This window comes from Zalophus californianus, chromosome 2, assembly GCF_009762305.2.
Source record: "Zalophus californianus isolate mZalCal1 chromosome 2, mZalCal1.pri.v2, whole genome shotgun sequence".
NCBI lineage: Eukaryota > Metazoa > Chordata > Mammalia > Carnivora > Otariidae > Zalophus > Zalophus californianus.
Window position 1 is genome coordinate 183,740,395 of NC_045596.1, and position 24,630 is coordinate 183,765,024.

The 24,630-nt window shown below is 36.7% G+C and overlaps 1 protein-coding gene across 1 annotated transcript; it reads right to left on the bottom strand.

Annotated features, from left to right (window-relative positions):
* Nucleotides 1-20,491: 20,491 nt before the first annotated feature.
* On the bottom strand, nt 20,492-21,689 carry LOC113925380 (choline/ethanolamine kinase-like). Its single transcript, XM_035726366.1, is given in 2 exon segments — nt 20,492-21,532; nt 21,534-21,689. Coding segments are annotated over 2 exon segments (1,197 nt in total).
* Nucleotides 21,690-24,630: the final 2,941 nt, after the last annotated feature.

The window sequence follows — 24,630 nt, forward strand, 5'->3', positions numbered from 1 at the left end:
CAGAGTGGAAGAGGTGCACTGTAGTCAGTGCCAAGTATCTTGAGGGCTGGCTCTCTATTGGAAGCCTAGTAGTTAACCTCTTGCTGGCATACTGGACATTCATCAGCAGCAGTAAATAAGTTAGGCTTGATGAGCAGGAGCCCCTTCTATCAGGTCCATGTGTACCCTCCATTGCTGCCACCTGGGCTTTCCAATCATGTGCTCCTATGTCAACACTGGGGTAGCCAAAGGCAGGCTGGCACATATCATCTGTCCAGGTAATTCTGTCTACATAATTTAGTAATGCTTCCTTACTGGATGTTCTCTGGTGGGCATTACCACACAATAACAATAATATTCAAACTTTTGTCCACATAGATCCATCGACCCACTTTTCCCAACCAAGTATTCCATCTTGTTCCCGATCAAATGTTTTAGCTTCTCACCACTGCACATGAGTTGCTATATATTTTAAACAAAGGACACTTCTACACAAGACAAATAACTGATACACCACCCAAAACTCTGCTAAGAGGATTTCTCCTCTCCACTGTCTTTCAAGACCATCCACAACCAGGACTATCTTGAGCCAACACATCTGTGAACCAAGTTTCGGCTTCTTCTGTTAGCCGGTGTGTAATATTCTCCTGAAGATGGCATGGCCTTGCTCCAAAATCTTGGGAATGTATTTTGATTTTTCCCATTGGGTCTTCCCAGAAATGCCACACAGCATCCTTTCCCACTTTTGATAGATCTAATAATTCAGACTTCTGACCCAGGATATACTTGTACCTTAGCCTGGACTTTCTATGCTCTGGACTCTATCCAATCTTGACAGCATTTAATCACCCAGTGTGTGGGTCATATTATTACTACCTGGTATGAAATATCTGAGTTTCAGAATCCAAAGGGACCTACCAGACATTTTGTCTCCTTCCTCTTTGGTGGTCTGTCTCTGGAGAAGGGTGTGGACTTGGGCAAGGCAGCTCTCTTCAGATGAGAATAAATCCAGGAAAGGACTTGCAAAGGTCAGTTTCAGGACAACCTTTGAGCTGCTGGGCAAAAATACTTCAGTCCCAAAATAGAGATCTGAGTAGCAGAGCATAGAATTCATGACACTGAGGATAAAAATAAAAGTTGCTCATGGTCACAGTGCCAGACACAAGGTTGGAACTGTGGTTTTGCTTTGCTCCAAAGTCCACTAGATCGTGGCGAATTAGCTCTCATGTTCAAGCAGACCTTGTTTAACGTGCCATCATTGCACATATATTTCTGTTGTTTGTATATTTATTCAGTGCTTATCCTACATAAACATAACATTTTAGCCATTAGAATTCATATGCATAAATAAAATTGATTGTACACATGAATCTCTAGATGAGACCTACTTATTTTATTTTTCTGAACGGGCATTTTCATCTCCTTTGCACATAGTCAATGGATTCATTTTAACCATTAAAATGAACAAGGTTAAATCTGGTAAATATTACTCTGCCTGATTTTGGCATTTCAAAAATGATTTATAGCTAAGGATAATAGTGCTTGTGGAAGCACAGGCAAGCAAATACAGTGATCTCCCAGGGCAGACATTTTAAATCATTTAACTTTTTGAAATATAGGTAATGAAATAGTGACTTACCTCATTTTTTTTTCTTACAAGAGAGATAATGATTTCCCTGTAGGAGCTCATAATGTGGCAAATGTCTGAAGGAAATAGCATAATGGAAAGCAAATGCATTATAGTGCTTCTTTGTCTCATTTCTGAAAAAAAATAACATTGTGACAAATTATACTCATTTCACAGTTTATCCAGACATTCTGGAAAGGAATAGAGTAATTATTTCCATTAATGCCAAATATCTTCTGAAGACAGATATAAGTCAACGCACCTTAATTTTATACTTTATTATAAAATCCTTAGAAAAAGGGAAAGATTAAATTCATATAAGACATATCCTCGTAATTTTGTCCTCATGAGTAATTAAAAATGAAAAATGGGATTTTGAGTAAGACTTTTGATACTTCTGTCAGCCAGTGTGTTCCTGTCAAGCAACAAGGGACCAGATCTGACATGCACATAATTTTATTGTCAGTTTTATTGCCATTTACAATGCAGTATAGAATGGATTTTTAAAAACATATTCTACTAAGAAGAATTAGCTTGCATAATGGAATGATCTTTTACATATGTCAATCAAATAACCACTAAGTCCATGAATCATTTTATATAGCAAACCATATGAACAAAATAAAATAATTTGAACACCTGAAGCAGAAGGAAAAAAGTTAGAATCCTTTCACATTAATAAATACCATTCTTCCCTTCTAAGGAGGTTGGCTTTTTTTTTTTTTTTCACCAACAGTAACAATACTTAGCCTATTGTCCTTATTATTGCTGTTTGCATGTTGTACTGGTGGTTCACTCCGCTTTCTAGATTTCAGGAAATAGTTTTAGTGGTACCTTAAGGTGCTTTCCTCAGGTGAAAGAAGCAATACAGCATTTGACAGCAATAATTACAAAGACAGATAGCTTCACAAAAGTATAAATAGGATCTTCAGAGCTGCCACAGATGAAAGTTTGAAAAACACTTTCTAGAACCAAAAGTGAGTATAAATTAATACATAGTCAGTAGTTTTTTTTAAGATGAAATTAGGAAACATGTATTACACATATTTTAATTTAATCCTACTATTTCAAAAATGCCAATTACTTGTAGTCTTTAGCTAGTTGAGACTTTTTACCGTCTTCATGACAAGAAAAAAAAAATCCAACCAGTCATATAGTTATCCAACCTTAAAATTCCATGAATTTTAAGGACATTTTAAGCTATCTGCAAAGAACCTTTATTTAACTAGGTCATTATTTTAAAATAAAACAATCACCCAGAGTTCTATAATTTAGTAGAAAGAATGTAGGTGTCAATGCAAGACCTACCTTGTTGGAATACCATTTCTCTGCACATTCTCCATTAATTGATTCCTTGGATATCACAAAATAATCTTGAATTCTAAATAGTTTTTATAACTTGATGGACCTTGACCATGTTATTAGTGAATATTGCACATTAATTGCTATTGACCATCCATTAAAAAATACAAGTATAAAAAAAAGCTTTTGATTTTAACAAATAATTCAGTTAAACATTTTTTCTCAGTTCAGAGACATGACAAGTGAAGCATTCTCACGTTGTGATCAAAGAGTTACTTGCATTATTTCATTTCATTTTTCTCATTTACAATCATGCCACATTAAAAGGACTTCTATTAGAGTGGGGTAGGCTATTCACATAGCTGCTTTACAATGAACTCTAAACTTTTTGTGCTGTTAAAAGATTTTGCATATTTAAACTTCCCACTGCAAAATGGCTACCAAATGTGCTTTGGGAAGTCTACAGAGGAAAAAAGTTAATTTCTGTGTCTCCTAGTTTCAGGACAGGGAGAGAGAAGCCAGACTAACCTCTGAGAAGTGTTCCCTAGATTGTCCACTACACGCCTCTCCCCAAGTGCCTCATGGGAGTTTTGTTTTTCCTAATCTAAGCTAGGAGTACAACAAAATAAAGCAGCACTGTCACATTGCTGGGAAGACCAAGATTTCCTTACCCTTGGGTATCACTGCAACAGTAGAAAATAAACAACTAGGAAAGGGTACAGTACTTCATAGAGTTGGTTCCTTGCATTTGAAAATCCGATATTAAGTCATTAATTCCAGTGATATTGAAAGAGGTGATTAAAACATAATGGGGGGGGCGCATCTGGGTGGCTCAGTTGGTTAAGCATCTGCCTTTGGTTCAAGTCACGATCCTGGAGTCCTGGGATAGAGCCCCACATCAGGCTCCCTGCTCAGCGGGGAGTCTGCTTCTCCCTCTTCCTCTCACCCCATTCGTGCTCTCTCTCTCTCAAATAAATAAAATCTTTAAAAATAATAATAATAAACCAGAAATCATATGAAAATGTTTACCACAATTCTTTAATGACAATGCCATGTTTGGGGAGTGGAGGAAGGTAGCATCTGAAAGGGTGAGTCAGTTACAGATTCTGCCTGGACTACTTTTCAAATTATTCTGACCATCTATTTTAGCTATCTATTGTGACTAATAAGCCATCCCAAAGTTTATTAACTTAAACCAATTTATTATTATCATCTCTCATAGTTTTCTGGGTTGACTGGGTAGTTCTGTGTAGCTCTCATTTGAGTTTCTTTTATACATATGCAGACAGTTGGTAGTCAGGGCTACAGTCATCGCAAGCCTGGACAATATCCAAGAAGGCTCAGTCACATTACTAGTAGAGGAGCTGGCTATCATCTCAGAACTCACATGGCGTTGTCCGTGAGAGTGCCCACAGATGGCCTCTCTGTATGGCTTAGGCTTCTTCTCACAGCATGGAGAATATGTTCCAAGAGGGAATTTCCTAACAGTGAACATTCCAAGAGGCCCAGAGAGAAGATAAAAGGATTTGACCTCTTATGACCTATCTTCAGAAGTCACACATTATCCTTTGGATCAACGTAGTTGTAGGGTCTAAACGGATTCAAGGGAGTAAAGAAATAGACTTCATCTTTTGGTGAGTTAGTGGCAAGGTAAAAGAACAGGTTGGATGGCAGATATTCTTATAGCAGTCATTTGAAAATATAATCTGACACAATTCTAAATTATGCATCATGCTAATTACAAACCAGTTGTAATATATTGAGACTGAATATGAATACCACTTGCTAAGAAATGGTAGCTTGACAAAATAGGACCACTCTTGTTAAAAAGTTATCAGTTGTAATTATCGTAATTACCAATAATGGAGATTTCTTTGAAGCATTCAACCCTCATGCATGCATTACATATCAGTTTCCACTGCATTCTGATAACATGAAAGACCAAAACTACTTGGAATTCCATTCAAAATTATGTTATTATATGTTACCATTACATGCTAAAATTCCTCTTCCTAATAATGTTGAGAAAATTCTCCTTGCATTGAAATTACAACTTCTTCTCAAGGAACACTCTTTTTATCACCTTTAGAAACTCTCATTTTCCTACCCAGACCTTTCTAATCTCTAATATTGTTAAAGTCAGTTCAGTTTATCCTGCAGCGTTGGTGAATCCACTTTTAGGGAAGGTGGTCAAAGGAGCAGTTGACACATATATAATGGTTAATGTTACCCTCCCTGAACTACCTTTTTTCCCCTCAAGATGAGCCCTATCTATGCCAGCAATATCTTCATTGCTATGTTTTAAAATATTAACTACTCCCATAGGGGAGAAGAGTCACAGTAAAATGGTTAAGACTATAATGAAGTATAGTTATGCTGAAAAATGGTGGTTCTCTACATCAGACTTTGTGCATATTATCCTACCTTATTCTATGGAGGTGAGTAACCAAAGTATCAAAAGTTTAATGTCATATTAAAGTTTCCACTTTTCTGTTGCTTTCTCTGATTCTGGCAATCCCATTCTTAATTTATACTGGCAGTTCTGTGCTTAATGTAAATCCAAAAAATATTCAAAATTAGCTTTATGTCAGAGGTATTAAAGTGATTATTTTATAAAATAATTCAACTATATCTTCCCAAGTAAGCAAAAATGTACATTAATTTTAGTTATAAGAACACAATCCATTCTGTGTCAGTTAAAATGTTTATTTACAGTTCCGGGGCGCTTGGGTGGCTCAGTCATTAAGCGTCTGCCTTCGGCTCAGAGAGCCCCGCCTCGGGCTCCCTGCTCCACGTGAAGCCTGCTTCTCCCTCTCCCACTCCCCCTGCTTGTGTTCCCTCTCTCGCTGTCTCTTTCTCTCATCAAATAAATAAAATCTTTAAAAAAATAAATAAATAAATAAAGTATTTACAGTTCCAAATACTGAAAAACCATCTTAGACTTTTTGAAAATAGTAATAAGAATTCACAGCCCATGTGACTCAATAGTCCAGGTGAAGCTGAAATGATATGTCTAAGATTTGGGCTCTCTTATCTCTAATGACTTTCACTGTATTAGCTCCATTATCAGCAGTCTTCCTTCTTGTGATTTGAGACTTATTCGAAGGCATAGAAAGCACAGAAAAAATTTAATAACAGCTAAAGTTAAGGTTGTTAGATAAAATACAAGATATCCAGCTAAATATAAATTTCAAATAAATAACAATTTTTGTATTAAATATGACTCAGTTATTACACAGGGCATCCTTATTCCAAAAATATTTGTATATGAAATTCAAATTTAATAGGGCATCCTATATTCCTGTTTGCCAAATCTGGCAACCCTAGCTAAAGCAGACATTTCAGATCAGTTGTTTGTTTGTTTGTTTGTTTTTTATAATGGTGCTGAAATGGTTGATAAACTATGTAAGAAACCTGTAACTCTTAATCTTACTCCATGTACCAAAATAAATTCCACATGGATTAGCAAATTAAATATAACAAATAAAACTATAGTTAGAAGAATATATATGGGGAAATATATCTGATATTGTGCAGGGAAGAGCTTTATAGGAACAAACCCACAAGAAATAAAGTGCTTAATAAAAATGTAAAAACTTCAAGTATTGGAAAACAAAAATCAAACCACACAGTATAAGAAAAATAATTGCATCATGAGACGTGTAAAGGGTTTAACATTTTATTTTATTTTATTTTATTTTTTTAAAGATTTTATTTATTTATTTGACAGAGAGATAGAGAGCACAAGTAGGCAGAGTGGCAGGCAGAGGGAGAGGGAGAAGCAGGCTCTCTGCTGAGCAGGGAGCCGGACATGGGGCTCGATCCCAGGACCCTGGGATCATGACCTGAGCCGAAGGCAGCCGCTTAACCGACTGAGCCACCCAGGCGCCCCAAGGGTTTAACATTTTATTAAGTAAATAAATTTGTTCAGAAAGAAATGGGTGAATATACTGTTAGAAAAACAGCACGGGCTACTGTATTACTTCAGGTTTTTAGGGAAACAGAACCAATACGATATTACAAGTTTCCTATGGGATATCATACGCACACACATAGACACATAATAGGAGTTATATATACGTATACATATATGTGATATATTGTATATATTAGATATAGATAATAGTATATATATTCTTTTTTTAATATTTTATGTATTTATTTGTCAGAGAGAGGGACAGCACAAGCATGGAGAGTGGCAGGCAGAGGGAGAAGCAGGCTCCCCACTGAGCAGGGAGCCCGATGTGGGACTCGATCCCAGGACCCTGGGATCATGACCTGAGCCGAAGGCAGACGCTTAACTGACTGAGCCACCCAGGCGCCCCAAAAGTATATATATTCTTATGTATATATCATTCTTTTATATATCATTAAATATTATTAAAAATAATTTATTTGGAATTTGTTTTGGAATTAGTAAGCTATATTTTAGTAAATATGGCTTTAAAAAGAATAATTGGTAGGGAGTTCCCTTAGAGAGAACTTTGGTGGGAAATGGGAAGGAGGACAAAAAAAAAACATTTTGGGGGAATATACATGGGAGTGGAGAATAAGAAAGTTTCACGGTCTCACAATGTTGTTCTGTCTAAAAAAACTTAAAGTAAGTTATATTTATTCTGTAGTCACCAGGCTGCATTTTCTATAAATGCTATAAATTTAATGAGTGCCCCTAAAGGCTTCTCAAAGTCACTTTTTTTTTTTTTAAATTTTTTATTGTTATGTTAATCACCATATATTACATCATTAGTTTTTGGTGCAGTGTTCCATGATTCATTGTTTGTTCATAACACCCAGTGCTCCATGCAGAACGTGCCCTCCTCAATGCCCATCACCAGGCTAACCCATCCCCCTACCCCCCTCCCCTCTAGAACCCTCAGTTTGTTTTTCAGAGTCCATCATCTCTCATGGTTCGTCTCCCCCTCTGACATACTCCCCTTTTCTTCCTCTCCTGTTATCTTCTTCTTTTTCTTTTTTCTCAAAATATGTTGCATTATTTGTTTCAGAAGTACAGATCTGTGATTCAACAGTCTTGCACAATTCACAGCGCTTCAAAGTCACTTTTGACAATAGTTTGTGTTATATAGTGTAAAGGCAGGCAGCAGCAGGGACAATATTGTACCAAAAATTAAATGTCAGTGAACACTAGCATTACAATATCAAAGCTATAAGCCAAATAAGATTGATGTTTTGCATACTAAGAATGTATATTTGCTTCTTATTTGTGTTGTTAACATTGTGTTAATATTTACCTTTAGTGCAACCAAGGATAAAGTATTCTCCATGGACAGTTCAATATATTTGTGTTTAATGTTCAGTAAACCTTACTTATTTAAAATTCTGGGCTTTACATGTCTTGGTTCCCCCAGGGCTTTATTATTTAGCCTTTATGTTGTTTCATTATAATCCAAGGACAGGTGTTTCTAAAGTAGGGAGGTTCCATCAAGATTATAGATACTTGAGTATAAATTATACACACAGACACATCAAGGCAAGTTAGCTGCATAAACCTCATGGCCAAATATCTTCAATTGGTCCTAAGAGGCTAAAGGATAATTGGAAAGAAGGAGGGAAGGAAGGAAGGAAGTTGTGTGCTTGTTGCTCTGTAATAATTGCTGTCTAGATATTTGTCCTTTTCATACTTTTTCTCTATATTCTGTACTATCTTGCAAATTACATAGCAATAATGTACCTTGTTAATAAAGGAGAAACTTTTGAGTAGACAAGTGATTGTGTGAAAGAACTGAAATTTCATCAAGATAAAGGAGAAAAATAATGAAAAAGATGAAAAGGAATTTTAAGGGTAATAAAAATAACAATAGGCTCATAGTTTGCTTGCCTCTGTATCCATATAGTGAATATATAAATGGATATATCAACTATAAAATGAGAGAAGAGGGATTCAGTCAGTGGTCTTTAATCATGGCTCCATCATGACATTGTAGAGATTTTTTAAAAAATACAGATGCTTGTCGTTCATCACAGGTTCACCGAACCTGAGTCTCTGGGAGTCAGGAATGGACATGTACATTTTAAAACAGATAACTGTTACACTAATATATAATTCATATGTATGGCCCACATTGAAAAACACTGAATTCCATGATTCCCGAGGCCCTCGGTTTTCTCTAAAATGTATGTGAAATCTTGATATTCCCAGACTTCACCACCTAACTTAGGCAGATTTCCTAGAAGAACCTGAGATGGGGTTTGTTTTAAGCATATTAACCTTGTGTGGGGCATGATGAGGCTAGATGCAGATCAGGAGAGAAAAACTGGGAAGAATTTCACATTTTTGTTTTACTTACAATTCCCTGGGGAGAACACAGCTGCTGGCTGGCTGCTCAGGGAGGAGCACCAGGGTTGGTCCTGAGGCAGAGGGAGAGAAGGGGATCTGGGCAAGATTGTTTATTGTAGTTTCTTTAGGAAGGGAAGGGCAAGGCAGGGCAAAAAGACTTCAGGTTGGCTTATTTGTATAACTGTGTAATTTCACCTGGATCTAGGACATAGGGGCAGCAATCCCCAGTTGTTTGGTACCTGGCCCTGGGGACATTAGGGTGGTAGCATACTGTGGCCGGGAATATGAGATCTTGATGGAAGAGGTGGTTGGTGTGTGGGTTTAATCAGTCACTCAAGAAGGGGAACTGATTGGCCTCTATTCAGGGCCTCAAAACTGTGTGAAGACAGCATTAAAAAACAGACAAAACCCCCACAAAACCTATATTATAATATTCTTATACAAGTGAGCGGAGATCCCTGAGAAGGGGTATGAGAGACATACGGTAAGTGTAAGTCAAAGGATAGAAGCTAACCAAGGATGCAGTGTCAGCTTACACCTGACTCCAGCTTGAAACCCCCTAAGAAACTAAACCAAGAGGGCTGGCCTTTCATCCCCCATGGCAATCAGTTATTGGCCAAGGTTGTCTCCAGGCGCTAGTGTGGGGGTGAAGCGTTAGCAGGTGAGATGGATCTCTTTGGGATAATGGCAGTTGTCTAGAGAAGAGGACAGACGTAAATTATCAGCCAGCAGTCATGGCAGATGTGAGTAAAGAGTTTACCTGGCCCCAATAACATCCACCATCTGACTCTACTCATAAAATTAGATTATGAAGACTCCCTCATTTCAAATTGCCATATTAGTAGGAAGGAGAGTCTTTGAGACTCTATCTCTCTGCCTTCTCCCCTATGTTAAAAGAAGTCCCAGAAGCACTTATCCATTCCAAAGAAATGAATGCCAGAAACTTCAGGCGATGGGCCTTCCAAGCTACTGTGCTCAATTACAAAGTTCTCATCAGTTATCCGAATAAAACCTTTTAAGGAGTAGTTTATCCAACTCATTAAAATCACTTCCAAATCCCCTCCTCCCACCTTCAGTACCTGTGTCTTAGTCATTGTGACTCTTTCCGACCAAAGCCTTTCTGAGTCCTTCCAATATACTTTTAAAACAATTTTGACTGCACATTCCTATGAAAATTTGACAATCATGTAGATAACTACCTCCATTCACAGACACCTCTCACTAATAAGGCTCTTGTGCTCTCTCTCTCTCTCTCTCTCTTTCTCTCCCCCTTTGTTTCACTCTTTCCACATATACTCTTACTCTCTTCCTTGGGAAAATTGGATGGGTGTTCAAACTATATTTATTTTTTTCATGTATTTTGTTTTTTTTTAGCATTTTTTATTCAATTAGTCAACATACAGTACATCATTAGTTTTTGATGTAGTGTTCAATATTTAAATGAACAATTGGAGGCAGAGTCTTCCCCAAAAACTCAGGGGCACTGTAAAATGTTAATTGCCAACCCACATCCAGAGAATAAAAATTAATGGTTTGCTTTTAAATGATAGTTCTTCAGTCTCTAAGGAAGATGATAGAGAGATAGATGATAAGTAGATCAATCTCCTCTAATGGGCATTGCATTATATCTGAGTATACACAGGCTACATAGTGATAAAATAATGAGATGTTTCCCTTCACAATTATGATTATAAGAAAGCATAACAGTAATGCCACTATTATCCAAAACATTCCTATAATTCATCTTTTAGAAATGCTTTTAGACTTAATTTATAAGGACGTGCAAAAAATCAATCTCACTAATACATAAACATAAATATTATTTCTTTTAATTATGAAGGAGGGCATAAAATGTAAGTAAATAGACATCTTATTATCTCCTCCACTGTTAAATTCCCTTGGTGTACAGTGTACATCATCACTGAATGATGTTAATTACAAATGAGTTTTTACACTTAATAAAGTCTTAAATTACATAAAGCAAAAGCTAATACAACTTGCCATTATAATAGCATGTCAAACTCTCCTTGTGATATCTATCTATATCTATAAATAAATCAAACAAAAATATTAGTGTAGCACAGAAAAATTGAAATTAAAATTTACAAACATGATCTACTTGGTAGCTATCAATTCTTATACCAAAAGATGAGAATGTGTTTTCTCTCCCTGAAAACATGAAACAGTTACAAAAAATGACAATCCAAGTCACTACAGAAGGGTCAACACATTTAGTAGAATTGCTATAACACAGATCCCATTCTCTGATCTAAGTGCAATTATGGCATTAGAAGTCAGAAAGGATATTAAGAAAAAACAATTAACAAAATAACTATACTATTTTTAGAAACTAAAATACTCAAATTGATGACATAAGGAAAATGTCAAAATTGAAACTGTAAGAAATAGTGACTGAAGTACAGTGTAAAATCCTATATAACAAAGTGTGTAGGTGCAGTCAAAGCTTCACTTAGGAGGTAAATTTAATTTTTTTTAATTAAGGGGGTTAAATATTCAACTCAGGATATTAGGAAAAGCCCTGTAGAGTAAATCCAAGAATACCAAAAGAAGGATATTGTAAAAATAAGACAAAATTTAAAAAGGAAAAAGAAGTAAACTTTGGATCTTTAGAATTGCTGATAAAATAGCAAACTTCTAGAAAGACTGAGCAAGAAAACAGGGAAGAAAACAATTTATATAAGAATATACTACTATAAACAATAGATATTTTTCAACTATAAGAAGATAGGAATGCAAGTGCCGATAAACTTGAAAGCTTCTGTTAGCAAGAAACTTTCTAGAAAACGTTAACTTCTCTAATTGATTTAAAAGAATAGAAAGCCTAAAAAAGGGGGTAAAAATACTTTTAAGATTAGTTAACGATTAAAATCCTATCCCATCAAAAACTGTATCATCGAACTTTGCCTCAACTTAAAGAAACCATAATCCCTATATCTGAAGAATAAGGGATAGAGAAACATTGAAGATACAGAACTTATATTATGAGGCTGAAACAACCTTTCTGTTAAAACCGGGAAAAAACAATTTAAGATAAACTCATAGGTAAGCCTCATTTTAGAGCTAAATTAATGAAAATCACACATAAAGTACTAGAAAATATAATTCAGCAGTACATTAAAAATATACAGTGGTCAAGTAGATTATATCTCAGGAACATAAGCATGGTTCAACATTAGAAAAAATATTTAAAAAGAAATACTCCACATTAAAAAAATGTAAATGAGGGAAAAAAGCATCCACTCTTTCAAAAGATGCAAAATACACTTAGCTAACTTGGAAACAAAGGAAATTTCTTTAGAAGTTTACTTACTTAATTCAAAAAAAACTATTTCCTCTATCCAACATTGTACAGGAGCTACTAGCCTATGTAATAAAATGAGGGCAAAAAATATCATAATTATTGGAAAGGGAAAGAACAAATTTTTTTTCAGGTGATACGATTATACACACAATTGAATGAAATGGTCTATATGGAAAAGTCAAATAATCAAATAATTCTCTACAAAAATAATAAAATACTTAATCAAATAGACAAACTATTAGAAATTATAGAATGTACTGATAGGTAGAAGATCAATATATATAGGAATTAGTAACATTTCTATATACCACTAGAATCTAAAAAAAAAAAGAAAATATATTGGAAAAGCACCCTATTCATCATAAAAGCCAATATTATAATATGCCTAGGAATAAATCTAACACAAATTGGCAATATCTTTATGTAAATATTCCAAACCCTATTGAAGGCAATGAATAAGACCTGAATAAGGGTACAGATATACTACATTAAAGAGCATAAGGACTAAGATGGTAAATATATATATATATATCAGTCTCACCAACGTAATATAAAATTACATCAAGTTGACCTTAAAATGATATTGAGAGTAGGGGCGCCTGGGTGGCTCAGTCAGTTAAGCGTCCAACTCTTGGTTTTGGCTCAGGTCATGATCTCAGGGTCATGGGATCCAGCCCATGTTGGGCTCCGTGCTGAGCATGGAGCATGCTTAAGATTCTCTTCTCCCTCTCCCTCTGCCCCTCCCCAACTGCCCTCTCTTAAAAATAAAAAAAAAAAAGACATTAAAATGCAGTGGTAATTATTTCAGGGTGGTATCAGCATAAGGATAAGCAAATGAGCACCAGAACAGAAAGAACATTTATGGAAACACGACAAAATAGAGATGGCATTGAAAGTTAAAGAAACAATTACTTTCCATATTCAGTTACACTGAGAAAAATGAAGTAAAACCAGATTCTTATAAGTACCCTAAAAGTGAAACCAATTCCAAGTAGATCAAAGATCCAAATGTGATATGTGACATGACAAAAATTTTAGAAGAAAATGTGGGACAATATCTGTGATCTTGGGTAAAAAAATGGATGTTTTTAAAAAGATACTGAAACTAAAAATCATGAGTAAAATTTAAAAGTGAATATTTTTATTATAAAAAAGGAAAGAAGATACCATGCTAAAGTTAGAACAAGGTTATTCCTCACAAGAAAATAGATATTTGCAACTTCTACAAACAGCAAGCGATAGTATCCAGATTAAAAATCTATAAAAGCATAAATCTGTAATGACATTTTACTTCCTACCCAAAAGGTTGGCAAATATTTGTATTATCAAGCAATATCAACAATATTGAGAAATAGAAACAAACTGTTCATGACAACATAAATTGATATCAAACTTTTGGAGACAATTTGGTCCTTTCTACTAAAGTGAAGTTGTTTATAATCTACAACCCAATAGCTATCCGACAATTACATTTCCATATTTATGAGGAACTCTAAGTCTTTCAAGAAGAATATTTATGGTAACATTGTTCATATTGCTGAAAATTAACAGTAATCTTAATATATGTAAGAGGAAAATGGTAAATTATAGATAGAATGTGGATAAATTTTAAAAACAAAGTTGAACAACAAAAAAGCAAAGTTAAATATTGTCACATATAGTACAGTTGGTATTTATATAAAAGTTAGCCAGGTGGAAAATTTTCTACTATGTTTATGGATAGAAACACAAAAATTAAAATATAAGAATATTCATGGGGAAGATGAATAAAAAACCTCAAATTAGTGGTTACTTGTGAGGAAGAAGAAACAGTCATACCACTCCCTTTTGTTCTATAGCAATCATATAAAATTATATAGAATTAAAATATATGTATTCTTACTCATTTAGAGAAAGAATAAAATCATATCTACTTCAATGTAAAATGAATTAAGCCTTCTGCCACCAATGAGGCTGGTTTCAACGTCTGATGGGCTGTGAAGATTTTGGTGGAGAGAAAAATATGTCATTCTACAGAGAAAAAAAAATGTGTCTTCTTCAAGAAGGCAGAGTAAAGATTTTATTCTCTTCATGATGCCATAGGCATTTCAAAACTTACCTGGGTTCCACTTATTGGAGAATTCAGAGACATTTACTTAGAACATAATAGCAAAATAAAAGTCATGGTAAAAGTTACATAGAACTTTTTTGAAGAAATGAATAAATTATATTCAGATACCGATATATATATAGATCTAGATACTCATGCATTCTATATAGTCACTCTTCTGGTAAGTCCACAGGATTTTTATCTATTATCATTTATTATCATTTTCTGCCTCCAAAATGAACAATAATATGCCATCCCATACTTTTTTCTTTTTTTAAAAGTTTTATTTATTTATTTGAGAGAGATAGGAGAGATGGAGTGTGAACACAAGAGGGGGGCGGATCAAAGGGAGAAGGGAGAAGCAGGCTCCCCACCGAGCATGGAGCTTGTCATCACAGGGCTTCATCCCAGGACCTTGAGATCATGACCTGAGCCAGTCAGACTTAACTAACTGAGCCACCCAGGTGTCCTGCCTTCCCATATTTTCTTTTTCTTTTTCTTTTTTTTTAAGATTTTATTTATTTGAGAGAGTGAGCAAGTGAGAGAGAGAGAGCATGAGCACGGGGAGAGGGAGAAGTAGACTCCCCACTGAGCAGGGAGCCTGATGCAGGGCTTGATCCCAGGACCATGGGATCATGACCTGAGCTGAAGGCAGACGCTTAACCAACTGAGTCATCCAGGTGCCCACCATATTTTCTTAATTCAGTTTTTAAACCAATCGTTTACCTATTTGTTCAGACTTCTAGGAAATGGAGACAATGAATAAATTTGCCATGAATCATCACCAACTCAATTTTTACATTGTCAGGAACAAGCACCAATAATTACTACCATGTTGCAAAGTTCAAGGAAGTGTATATAGACTTATAAAGATCAAAAGAATTATATTGTGAGCCACCAAAATGTAAAAGCATCCTTCAACTGGGAATAAAAATATGAAATTGTCCTTACTAGAGATTTTTAAAGGCCCCTATAGTAAGTCAAATGTCCATAGAATTGAAAGTACAAGATTTATCAGCCAGGTTTATATTTTTAGAGAAAAAAGAAAAGCACTGAATACCATTTGACATAGATATTTTGTTCTTCATGTAATCTAAATGTGTTGAGGAAATATATAACATTTCAGGAATACTTTATATCTTATAATTTAGCAAACTACATCAAATTCTCAAACTGCAGGGAATAACCCACTGAAATCCAATACAGAACTTAAAAAAAAAAAAAATACAAGGTGGTTTGTAATACCCTGTTTTAAAGAATGGGGGAATCAAGGTAATTTGTTATATCAAATTTCACTTCAAATATCAGTTTGTCAGAGATTTCACCTCAAATATCAATTCTTCAGGGAAGCCTTTCCTACGGTGATGGCTAGAAGCACACTGTACTTCTCTACTCTAGCATTTTCCACACTGGCTGCTATGTTCCATGTGGGTAGCGACAGTGACTGCGTTTCCTCGTCATTGAAGCTTCAAGTATTATTTTCCACAGAGCTTGCTATGGGCCAGATATTCTCTAAGCAATTTACAAACATTAACTCACTTAATCATCACAATAATCCTGTAAAGTATGATTATCTTTTCCCTTTTACAGATGAAAAAACAGAGGCAAGAAGTTAAAGAATTTGTCCCAGGTCATGTATCTGCTAAGCAGCAAAGTCAGGATTTAAGTTCAGGCAGTGAGAGTTGCCCATGCAAATGTAAGAACTGCAGAACTTACTCTGCTATTAGGGGGGAAGAAAACCCAAAAAACAAAACAAACACACACTAAAACAAAACAAAATAACAGAGAACTTGATAGAACTTATACAATACCAGTTTTTAGACATAGGACAATGAGCACTGTGAGACTATGATCCCTAATAAAAAGAAATCAAGGAAAGTGATTCCAACCATAAACCAGTTTTTGTTTTGTTTTGTTTTGGCCTGGAAGCTATTTCCAGACAGGAGTGCATAGAGGGTCAATCCAAAAAGAGTCCAACAGTTCTGCTAAATTAAAGAGGCAGTGGTCAAATGTTTAGGAGTCCAAGATGGCTTAAAAGTATAGGTCCTCATATCAGGGAGAAAAAAAAAAGAGAAAGAGAGAGAAGCGAAAGGGAGAAAGAGCTCCAGGTCTCTGTATGAAAGTCTTCTCAAGTTTTTGGTTGATTATCTGAATACCAGTCTGTACAAGCATGGGATAAAACTCAATGAAGGTTGAAAAAGAGCTGCTATGAGAGAAAGTACAATTGGCTAAAATCTAAAATGGAACCACTGCAAAAATTCACATAAGGCTGAGAATCATTTGATTTTTTTTGTCTGCTAGATTAAATACACCTTGCTGAGTACCTGAAGCATTAAATGAGGACCCCAGAGGCATTATGTCTTGGTAGTGGGACTAAACTCGCCCGAGAGATCACTCTAGACTCACACTCAAACAAACAAACAAAAACCAACATGTGCATACACACGCCCCTATGAAATATCTGCAAGTAGCTTTTTTTCATAATGTTTTCAAAACTTTTTTTAAAGATTTTATTTATTTATTTGACAGAGATAGCGAGAGAGGGAGCACAAGCAGAGGGAGTGGGAGAGGGAGAAGCAGGCTTCCCGCCGAGCAGGGAGCCCGATGCGGGGCTCGATCCCCGGACTCCGGGATCATGACCTGAGCTGAAGGCAGACGCTTACCGACTGAGCCACCCAGGCGCCCCTATTCAAAACTTTTTTAAAGAAACACAATAAAAGTTACCACTCAACAATTAAATTTTACAATGTCCAGCATCCAGGCAATAGTTTTTAGTTATCCAAAGAAACAGGAAAATATGACTATTTTTTTTCAAAGTAGTCAATAGAAACAAATCCTGAGGTAATAAAATGAGGAATTATCAAACAAGAGTTTTAAAATAGCCATGTTTCAGGATATAAGAGAAAACATGATCACAAGGATAAAGAGATAAAAGATAAAGAGATGTAAAAAATATCACGAGACCCATATATATAAAAATAAAATATGGGAAATTAAATGTTTATTAAATTAATACCAAATCAGATACTACAGAAGGAAAAAAATAGTGAACACGAACATATAGAGACTGTGCAGAATGAGGCAGAGAGAGAAAAAAAATGAAAAAAATAACCAGAACCAAGTGATGTGTGGGAAAATATTACTAATATATGATAATTGAATTCCAGAAGAAAAAAGAGAAATGGAGTTAGAAAAATAAACTACTTGAGAAATAATATAGAAAAAAATGTACAAACCAGAAAAAAAATAATAATATTTGAAGAATATACAAACATTTACAGATTTGATAAAAGAAAGAAACCCACAGATCCAAGAAGCTACACGGAAGCCTAACAAAACAAACACAAGCAAAATAGCATCAGACTATCACAAAAGTTGCTGAAAATTCAGGTCTCCAGGCAAAAATCTCAAGATCAACCAGGAATAAAACGAGACATTTGGTTCAGAGGAAGAAAGATAAAAACAGCAGTAACTGCCTTGTCATACATCATGCAAGCCAGACGATGATGGAACAACATGTTTAAGGAAAGAGATCAACCTAGAATTTTTTCAGAATGACATCTAAAATAAAATTGCTAAACGTGTGGAAATTAAACAACATAACCCTAAATAACTACACAGTATTTGGAAATGTGTGGGATGTAGCAAATCCAAGTATGTGGTTCCAGAGAGCCTGCTCTGAACCACTGTCCATATTTCATTAGATCTATCTATATTCTGAGACCAGCAGGTAAGAGCCTGTTTTCCTCATTTATACTGAAGAAACCTGGAACCAGAAGGAATCTTAAAAATCTGATGAAGGCTCTGGTGGCAGAACTAACACAACTGAGTGCTTGATTCCATGTCTACTCACTGCGCTGTATCCTATTATTTCTGAAATCTACAGGTTCAAAGACTTAACCAAGGAGTACATATTATACACATACATTTTAAGACACATAAGTAGCTGATGAGGAGGTAGAGTGTTCCCTCCCAATGCAAAGGGAAACTAAGTGGCTGGAAGACTATGGACCAGGGAGTATTATTTCTACTATAAATCAATTTGTATCTTTTAAATTATGCATCCTTTTATACGTACCTTTTTTTTAAAAAAAAAAAACCAAATGATATAGATGCAATAAAAATAAATTGCCTATAAGTTGCCTGTGTTTATGTCTTGAATTTTTTTATTATGTTAATCACCATGCATTACATCGTTTGTTTTTGATGTAGTGTTCCATGGTTCATTGTTTGCGTATAACACCCAGTGCTCCATGCAGAACGTGCCCTCTTTAATACCCATCACCAGGCTAACCCATCCCCCCACCCCCTCCCCTCTAGAACCCTCAGTCTGTTTCTCAGAGAATTTTATTCTAATTTTATTATAAAAAAGAGTGTTGTACCTGGCAAATACATAAAAATGAAGATATATTATCTTGCTCTTTGGCCATTCTTTATATTTACTCAGTTATTTTGTTCAGTTTATGTGTATTTTAAATGATAAAGATAACATTTTATTTGAAATTTTCACTTTTTTTAAAAATTAGTATTACAACATGCAGGTTACCCTGATTTTACTGCTTTTTCATATACATTATTTTTAGTGGTTATATCTTATCCTTTTGTATATTTATGCTAAAATTTAGTTTGCAGTTATTCCAAATATTGAATGTTTTGGTTCATAATTTTTCACTTTGTTAATTGTTCAGTGGAAGTCCTTAGTGCATAAAACATTATGTTTTGTTTTCAGGTTTATATTGAGACAAATTCCTAAAGTTTAATTTGAATGTGAAAAATATATGAACATTTTTAAAGACTGGATTATATCCCTCTATCATGCACTATATTTCCTCTGTTTTAAGAATTACCTTGTTATCTTCCCAGTAGAAGCCTCCATGACATCAGGGACAGTGTTTGTGTTCTTTACTCCTCCATCTTTAGTGTCCAGCAGGTGGAAGTGACTGATTTTACCATTAGATTCCTCCCTAATTGTACAATTCCCCATTCTCATTGGCAGTGGCAGGAAATGTCTATTTCTGCTTTAACTTGTTAGGTTTACAGTTTGTTTATTTCATTTCATTTTTTTTTCATTTTTAAGGGATTTTTTTTTATTTATTTGAGAGAGAGAGAACATAACTGGGGGTAGGGACAGAAGAAAAGGATGAAGCAGGCTCCCCGCTGAGCAAGGAGCACCACGCCGGGCTCGATCCCAGGACCCCGGGATCAGGACCTGAGCCGAAGGCAGACGCTTAACCGACTAAGCCACCCAGGCGCCCCATATTTTTTCATTTTTATTACAAGTTTGGTATCTTGCTAGCTTAATAAGTGGATATCATACCTTTCTTCTTTATTATTAATACATTTGAACCTACCCAACATCACTCTTCATTATTTGTAGGCTCTTGCTTTTTCTTTCTTCCCCAAATTATCTGCCCAGACCTTTTGGTACTTATCTTATCCACTGGAATGTACTCATCATAAATGAAAAATTCTAATCCTTTGACTTACATACTTGTTGCCAATATATCCTCAATTGCTGTTATTTAACTGTTTAATTAAAAAGAAGCAATAATCATTTTTTGTGCCATTGTAAAAACAATACTACTTCAAGAACGTATTTGTCATGGTCTGAAGAAGCTGCTGAAAGAGCATGTTTTTTTTTGTTGTTGTTGTTGTTTGTTTGTTTTTTCAGGGTGTAAAGAAGAAAGCTTGTTTACTGTCTTCAGGTACACAGCCCAGGGGCTCTCTCCTACCATCTCCCTGCTGTGGGGCGAGGTCAGCATCCTCAACCCCAGGTTCATTCCAGGGCTCAGCCCAGTCCCCAGAGCCTCCTGCTCTTTGCCCCTCCCTCCAAGGTCCTGCCCTGGAGGCTCCGGGAGCAATCTGAGGAGTTGGGGACTAGAGAGTCAAGATGAGAGGTGGAAGGAAGCTGCTCAGCTGTCCTTTCTGCGGGAAGTAAAACTGGAACCGCGACTGGGCATACTCCAAGTAACCAAATTCTATGGTGGACATAGACGCCTGGAGGATAGACCAGAGACCCCAAAAGAAATGGGATGCCAGAGCATATCGATTAGCCTCTACCAGCAAATCTTCCAGTTTCCTCTGCTCCTCTTGGGAGATGGTCTCACCTTTCCTGACCTCTGCCAGGTAATGTCGAATAAAATGGAGCTGCTGCCCCCGGGTGGGGTAGTCTGCAGCCTGCGCTTTGTAGAAAGGCCACTCCTCCTGAGGATAATCATAAACCCACTCACAGAAATGGTTCCCAATGTCAAAGCCCCTGTAGTTGTAACTACTGTCCTCGAAGTCGACCAGCATGAGTCTGTCGGTGACTTCTGGCTCTGAGAGCAACAAGATGGTCCCTTCCTGGACGTCGTCGTGACAGAAGACCACTGGTGATGGGGTAGAGTCTAGCAATTTCCTGAGGTTGCCCATCTCATCCTTCAGGCTGTACGTTTCCAGCAGGTTCATCTGGGGGAGGCCAGTGGGGGGCAGGTCCTGGATCTGCTTTAGGTACCGTTCTATGGTCCCAAACAGCCAGTGGGGCTCCTTAGTGAATGGCATCTCCATGCCATGGAACCAGGCCATCTTCGTGGCAATTTCTGCTGACAGCACCGGCTCTCGAAGCTCACAGGTTTTCAGTGGCCGGCTTGGGATGTACTGTTCCAGCCGGCCCTCTGGAAAGACTCCATAGAGCTGGGGCCCCAGCGACCGCTCTGCCAGGATGGCGAACATCACACTTTCGAGGACCAAGGAATCCACGCCCTGCAGAATGGCCCCGTACAGCCGCAGCAGCACCTCCCGGGGCTCCTTGCCAACGTTGGGCAGGTGGTCCGGCAGCGAGCAGCGGAACAGCAGGTCACTGAGGCCTCTGCTCGCAGGGTCAACCCTCAGCTCCTCGGGCCGCACTCGGTGCCAGGCCCCGCGCAAGTACTCCCGGGCGGCACTGGTAGGCTCGGCGCTCAGCCTCACGCGACCGCGACAAGCCGCGACGCCGGCTCGGGGCCGCGTCCGGGCCCTGAGACTGCTGCAAGCCTTCCTTGGCCAGCCGGTCGCCAAGAGCCCCGCCTCCGGCCACAGCTGTCCCCTCGGCAGCCATGGCGCTGGCTGGGCCAAGCCCCACGTCCAGCCGCGCTCAGGCCCCTTCGGGCGGACTCGGCTCCTTCCCAAGAGCATGTATTTTAAAGCAGAATGTGGTGGTGAAGTTTCTCTGTGTCATGTAGCACAGCCTCACTATCCCCCTCTCATCAGACCAATTAGTTGTGAATGCTAAACTATTTTTGCATGTTGTTAATCCTCTTTTGTGCTATTTTTCAAAAATAAAGGTAACAAAGATGATGTATTGGTTGAAAATCTAAAGTAAAGTTAAATCAAAATATCTCCTTCCCTAAGATGTAATTAAATTGTGCCAAATTAGGGGTTTTATTAATAAGAAAAAAAGCCAACAGTCCAGAAAATAAAGAGTTCGACCCCATGAAAAATGTTTAAAGGCATGAAAAAAGAAAGAAAAAGGCAAAAGTTTCCAAGAACTTAATTTGCCCAGAATAGACTGTGTGTTTCCTAACTCCCATAGACTGTTCACCATGCCCTCCGTGCCCATCAGTCACACAATGAACAGAACGAGAAGTGGTCAACTCAGCCTTCCACAATCCCAGCTGAGCTCTTCAACTAGGACACTGAAATCATCTAGCAAGCAAGCAAGAAAGAAAAGGAAAGAGAAGAAAAAAGATCACAAGAGAAGAGAAAACAAAATATACATATATCTTAACGTAAGGAAAAAATGCAACTCTCAAATGAAAGAGAAAAGATGGATATAAAAAAAAGAAACTTGTAGTATGTTCATTCAAAACAAAAGAGCTCTCCCCATTAAACATGGAAAAGAGAAACAAATAATTTGAATTTTCAGGTAGCCAAAGATAATACAATGAATGAAAAATAGTAAGGGAAGACTATGGGCAAATCAAGGTGCAAAATTCACTCTGGAAAAATACAAAACCAAGAGAGGAGGAGGAAAAAAATCTTCCCTCAAGTGTTTTTTTTGTTTGTTTGTTTTGATGAAATACAGGAGGACATAAGTTGAGAATAAAAAGATACAACAACATGAAAACAAAAAACGGGGGGGAGGGTATGAAATTCCTAGTGCTAGGAATTGAGGAATAAAAATAGCATCGTTGCATAAATAGTAAATACGTAAGAAAGAAGAAAATCCATGTTTAGAAAGGAAAATAGAGGAATGGTTTGAGATAATCACAGTTAGTATAGAGGAATAGGACCAAGATCAATAACAGAAAATGGATAGTGATGACCAAATAAAGTTTATTATAAAACAATTAAAAGTTTGATACTAGAAAATAATAAATATACAGATAGTTAAAATAGCATTCAGAAAAATGCATTTTAAATGTGTCATTTTAGATTGATTAGGGATCATAAATTATTCGGTGACTAGCAAATGAGACTAGAATAACTGACTATTCATTTGGGAGAAAAAAATGTAACTGGAATTCTACCTCATTTTTTACGCTAAGTAACTTACAGATAATTCCTTTAACTGAAACAACTGAAAAATATGTGACAAATTTATGGTTAATTTCCTTTATTTGAAGCAATATATATCAAAATTGTAAAAATTAGATAGAAAAATCAGAGATAAGCAGTTCTGAGATAAAGTAAATAGTATTTTTTTAAAGATTTGTTTATTTTAGAGACAAAGTGCCAGCAGGAGAGGGAAAAGGAAGAGAATCTCCCTGCGGAGTGAAAAGCCTGATGCAGGGCTTGATCTCACAACCCTGAGATCATGACCTGAGCCAAAACTAAAAATTGGATGCTTAACCAACTGAGCCACCCAGGAACCCCACTAAATAGTGTTTTTGTATACCATATTAGCACCAGTGTTTGCAAGTATGAAGAAACATCCATAATCATAAACTTTGTCTGTAGGTTAATTGGTACAACTGGAAAGCATTTAGGAACATCTCTCAAAATTTAATATACACATTCCCGCTGATTACCAATTACACTGCTGGGAAGTCACACTAAACAGATCTAAATGCTAAAATGTATGTTCAGCAATGTTTATTTCAAGAGTTTTCAATACCAAAAAGAAAATTCAAAGTTAGGAGCAGTAAGGAGGTCCAATTAAATTATGATACATTCATTTGACAGATTCAATCTTTAGAAAGAATGAGCTGGGTTTCTGTGTCCTAATTAGAAAGAGCAGAATAATGAGCCAGGCTCCGCATAGAGCTTCCACTTTGCTTTTATAAGTGACCTCAGAGCTACGTGGCTCTGGAAGGTCAGGGAAATGAGAAACTGTGGTTACCAGACAAAGTCCCTGCCACAGAGATCGTGTTGATGCTGTGCTGGTGGTTGTTGGCAGGAAGCATTTCTGTTCTTACTGTCCTGTGATGTTTGCACTATGGTTTCTACATAAGGATAGTTCTGCAGACTAGTTCTAAATACTTTTGCTGGAAGCAGTGCCTTCAATTAAGGTTGTTTGTTTTGTTTTTTTAGAGAGAAAGAGGGAGAGAGCATGCATGCAGGGTGTGGAGGGGCAGAAGGAGAGGGAGAGAGAGAATCGTAAGCAGACTCCATGCCCAGCACAGAGCTGACAGGGGGCTCGATCTCACAACCCTGAGATCATGACCTGAGCCAAAGTGAAGAATGGGTTGCTTAACCAACCGAGCTAGGAGCCCCACAGTGCCTTCAATCTATTTCTCAAGTCCTCTCACTGACTCTGGGAGCTATCTAAAAATCTTTAATAAATTACCGTTAGGCTTGAAATAATAAAAGCGAATTCTGTGGTTTGCAACCTTGTCCAGTACAGAAAATTATCTTGGTGATGGGAATATAGTTCATTTTGTTTTTTACTTTAAATTTTTACATATTCAAAAAAATCTATAATATGTTACTTGAACATTTAGTGGGACACAAAGAAAGTTGAGCATGAGATTGCAAAAGGCGCTTAGAAAGGAAGTTTCCCAAAAGAGAATCTTGGTGAGTAGTCTGCCTTGAGAATTAAAAGATCCAAGATATATTCC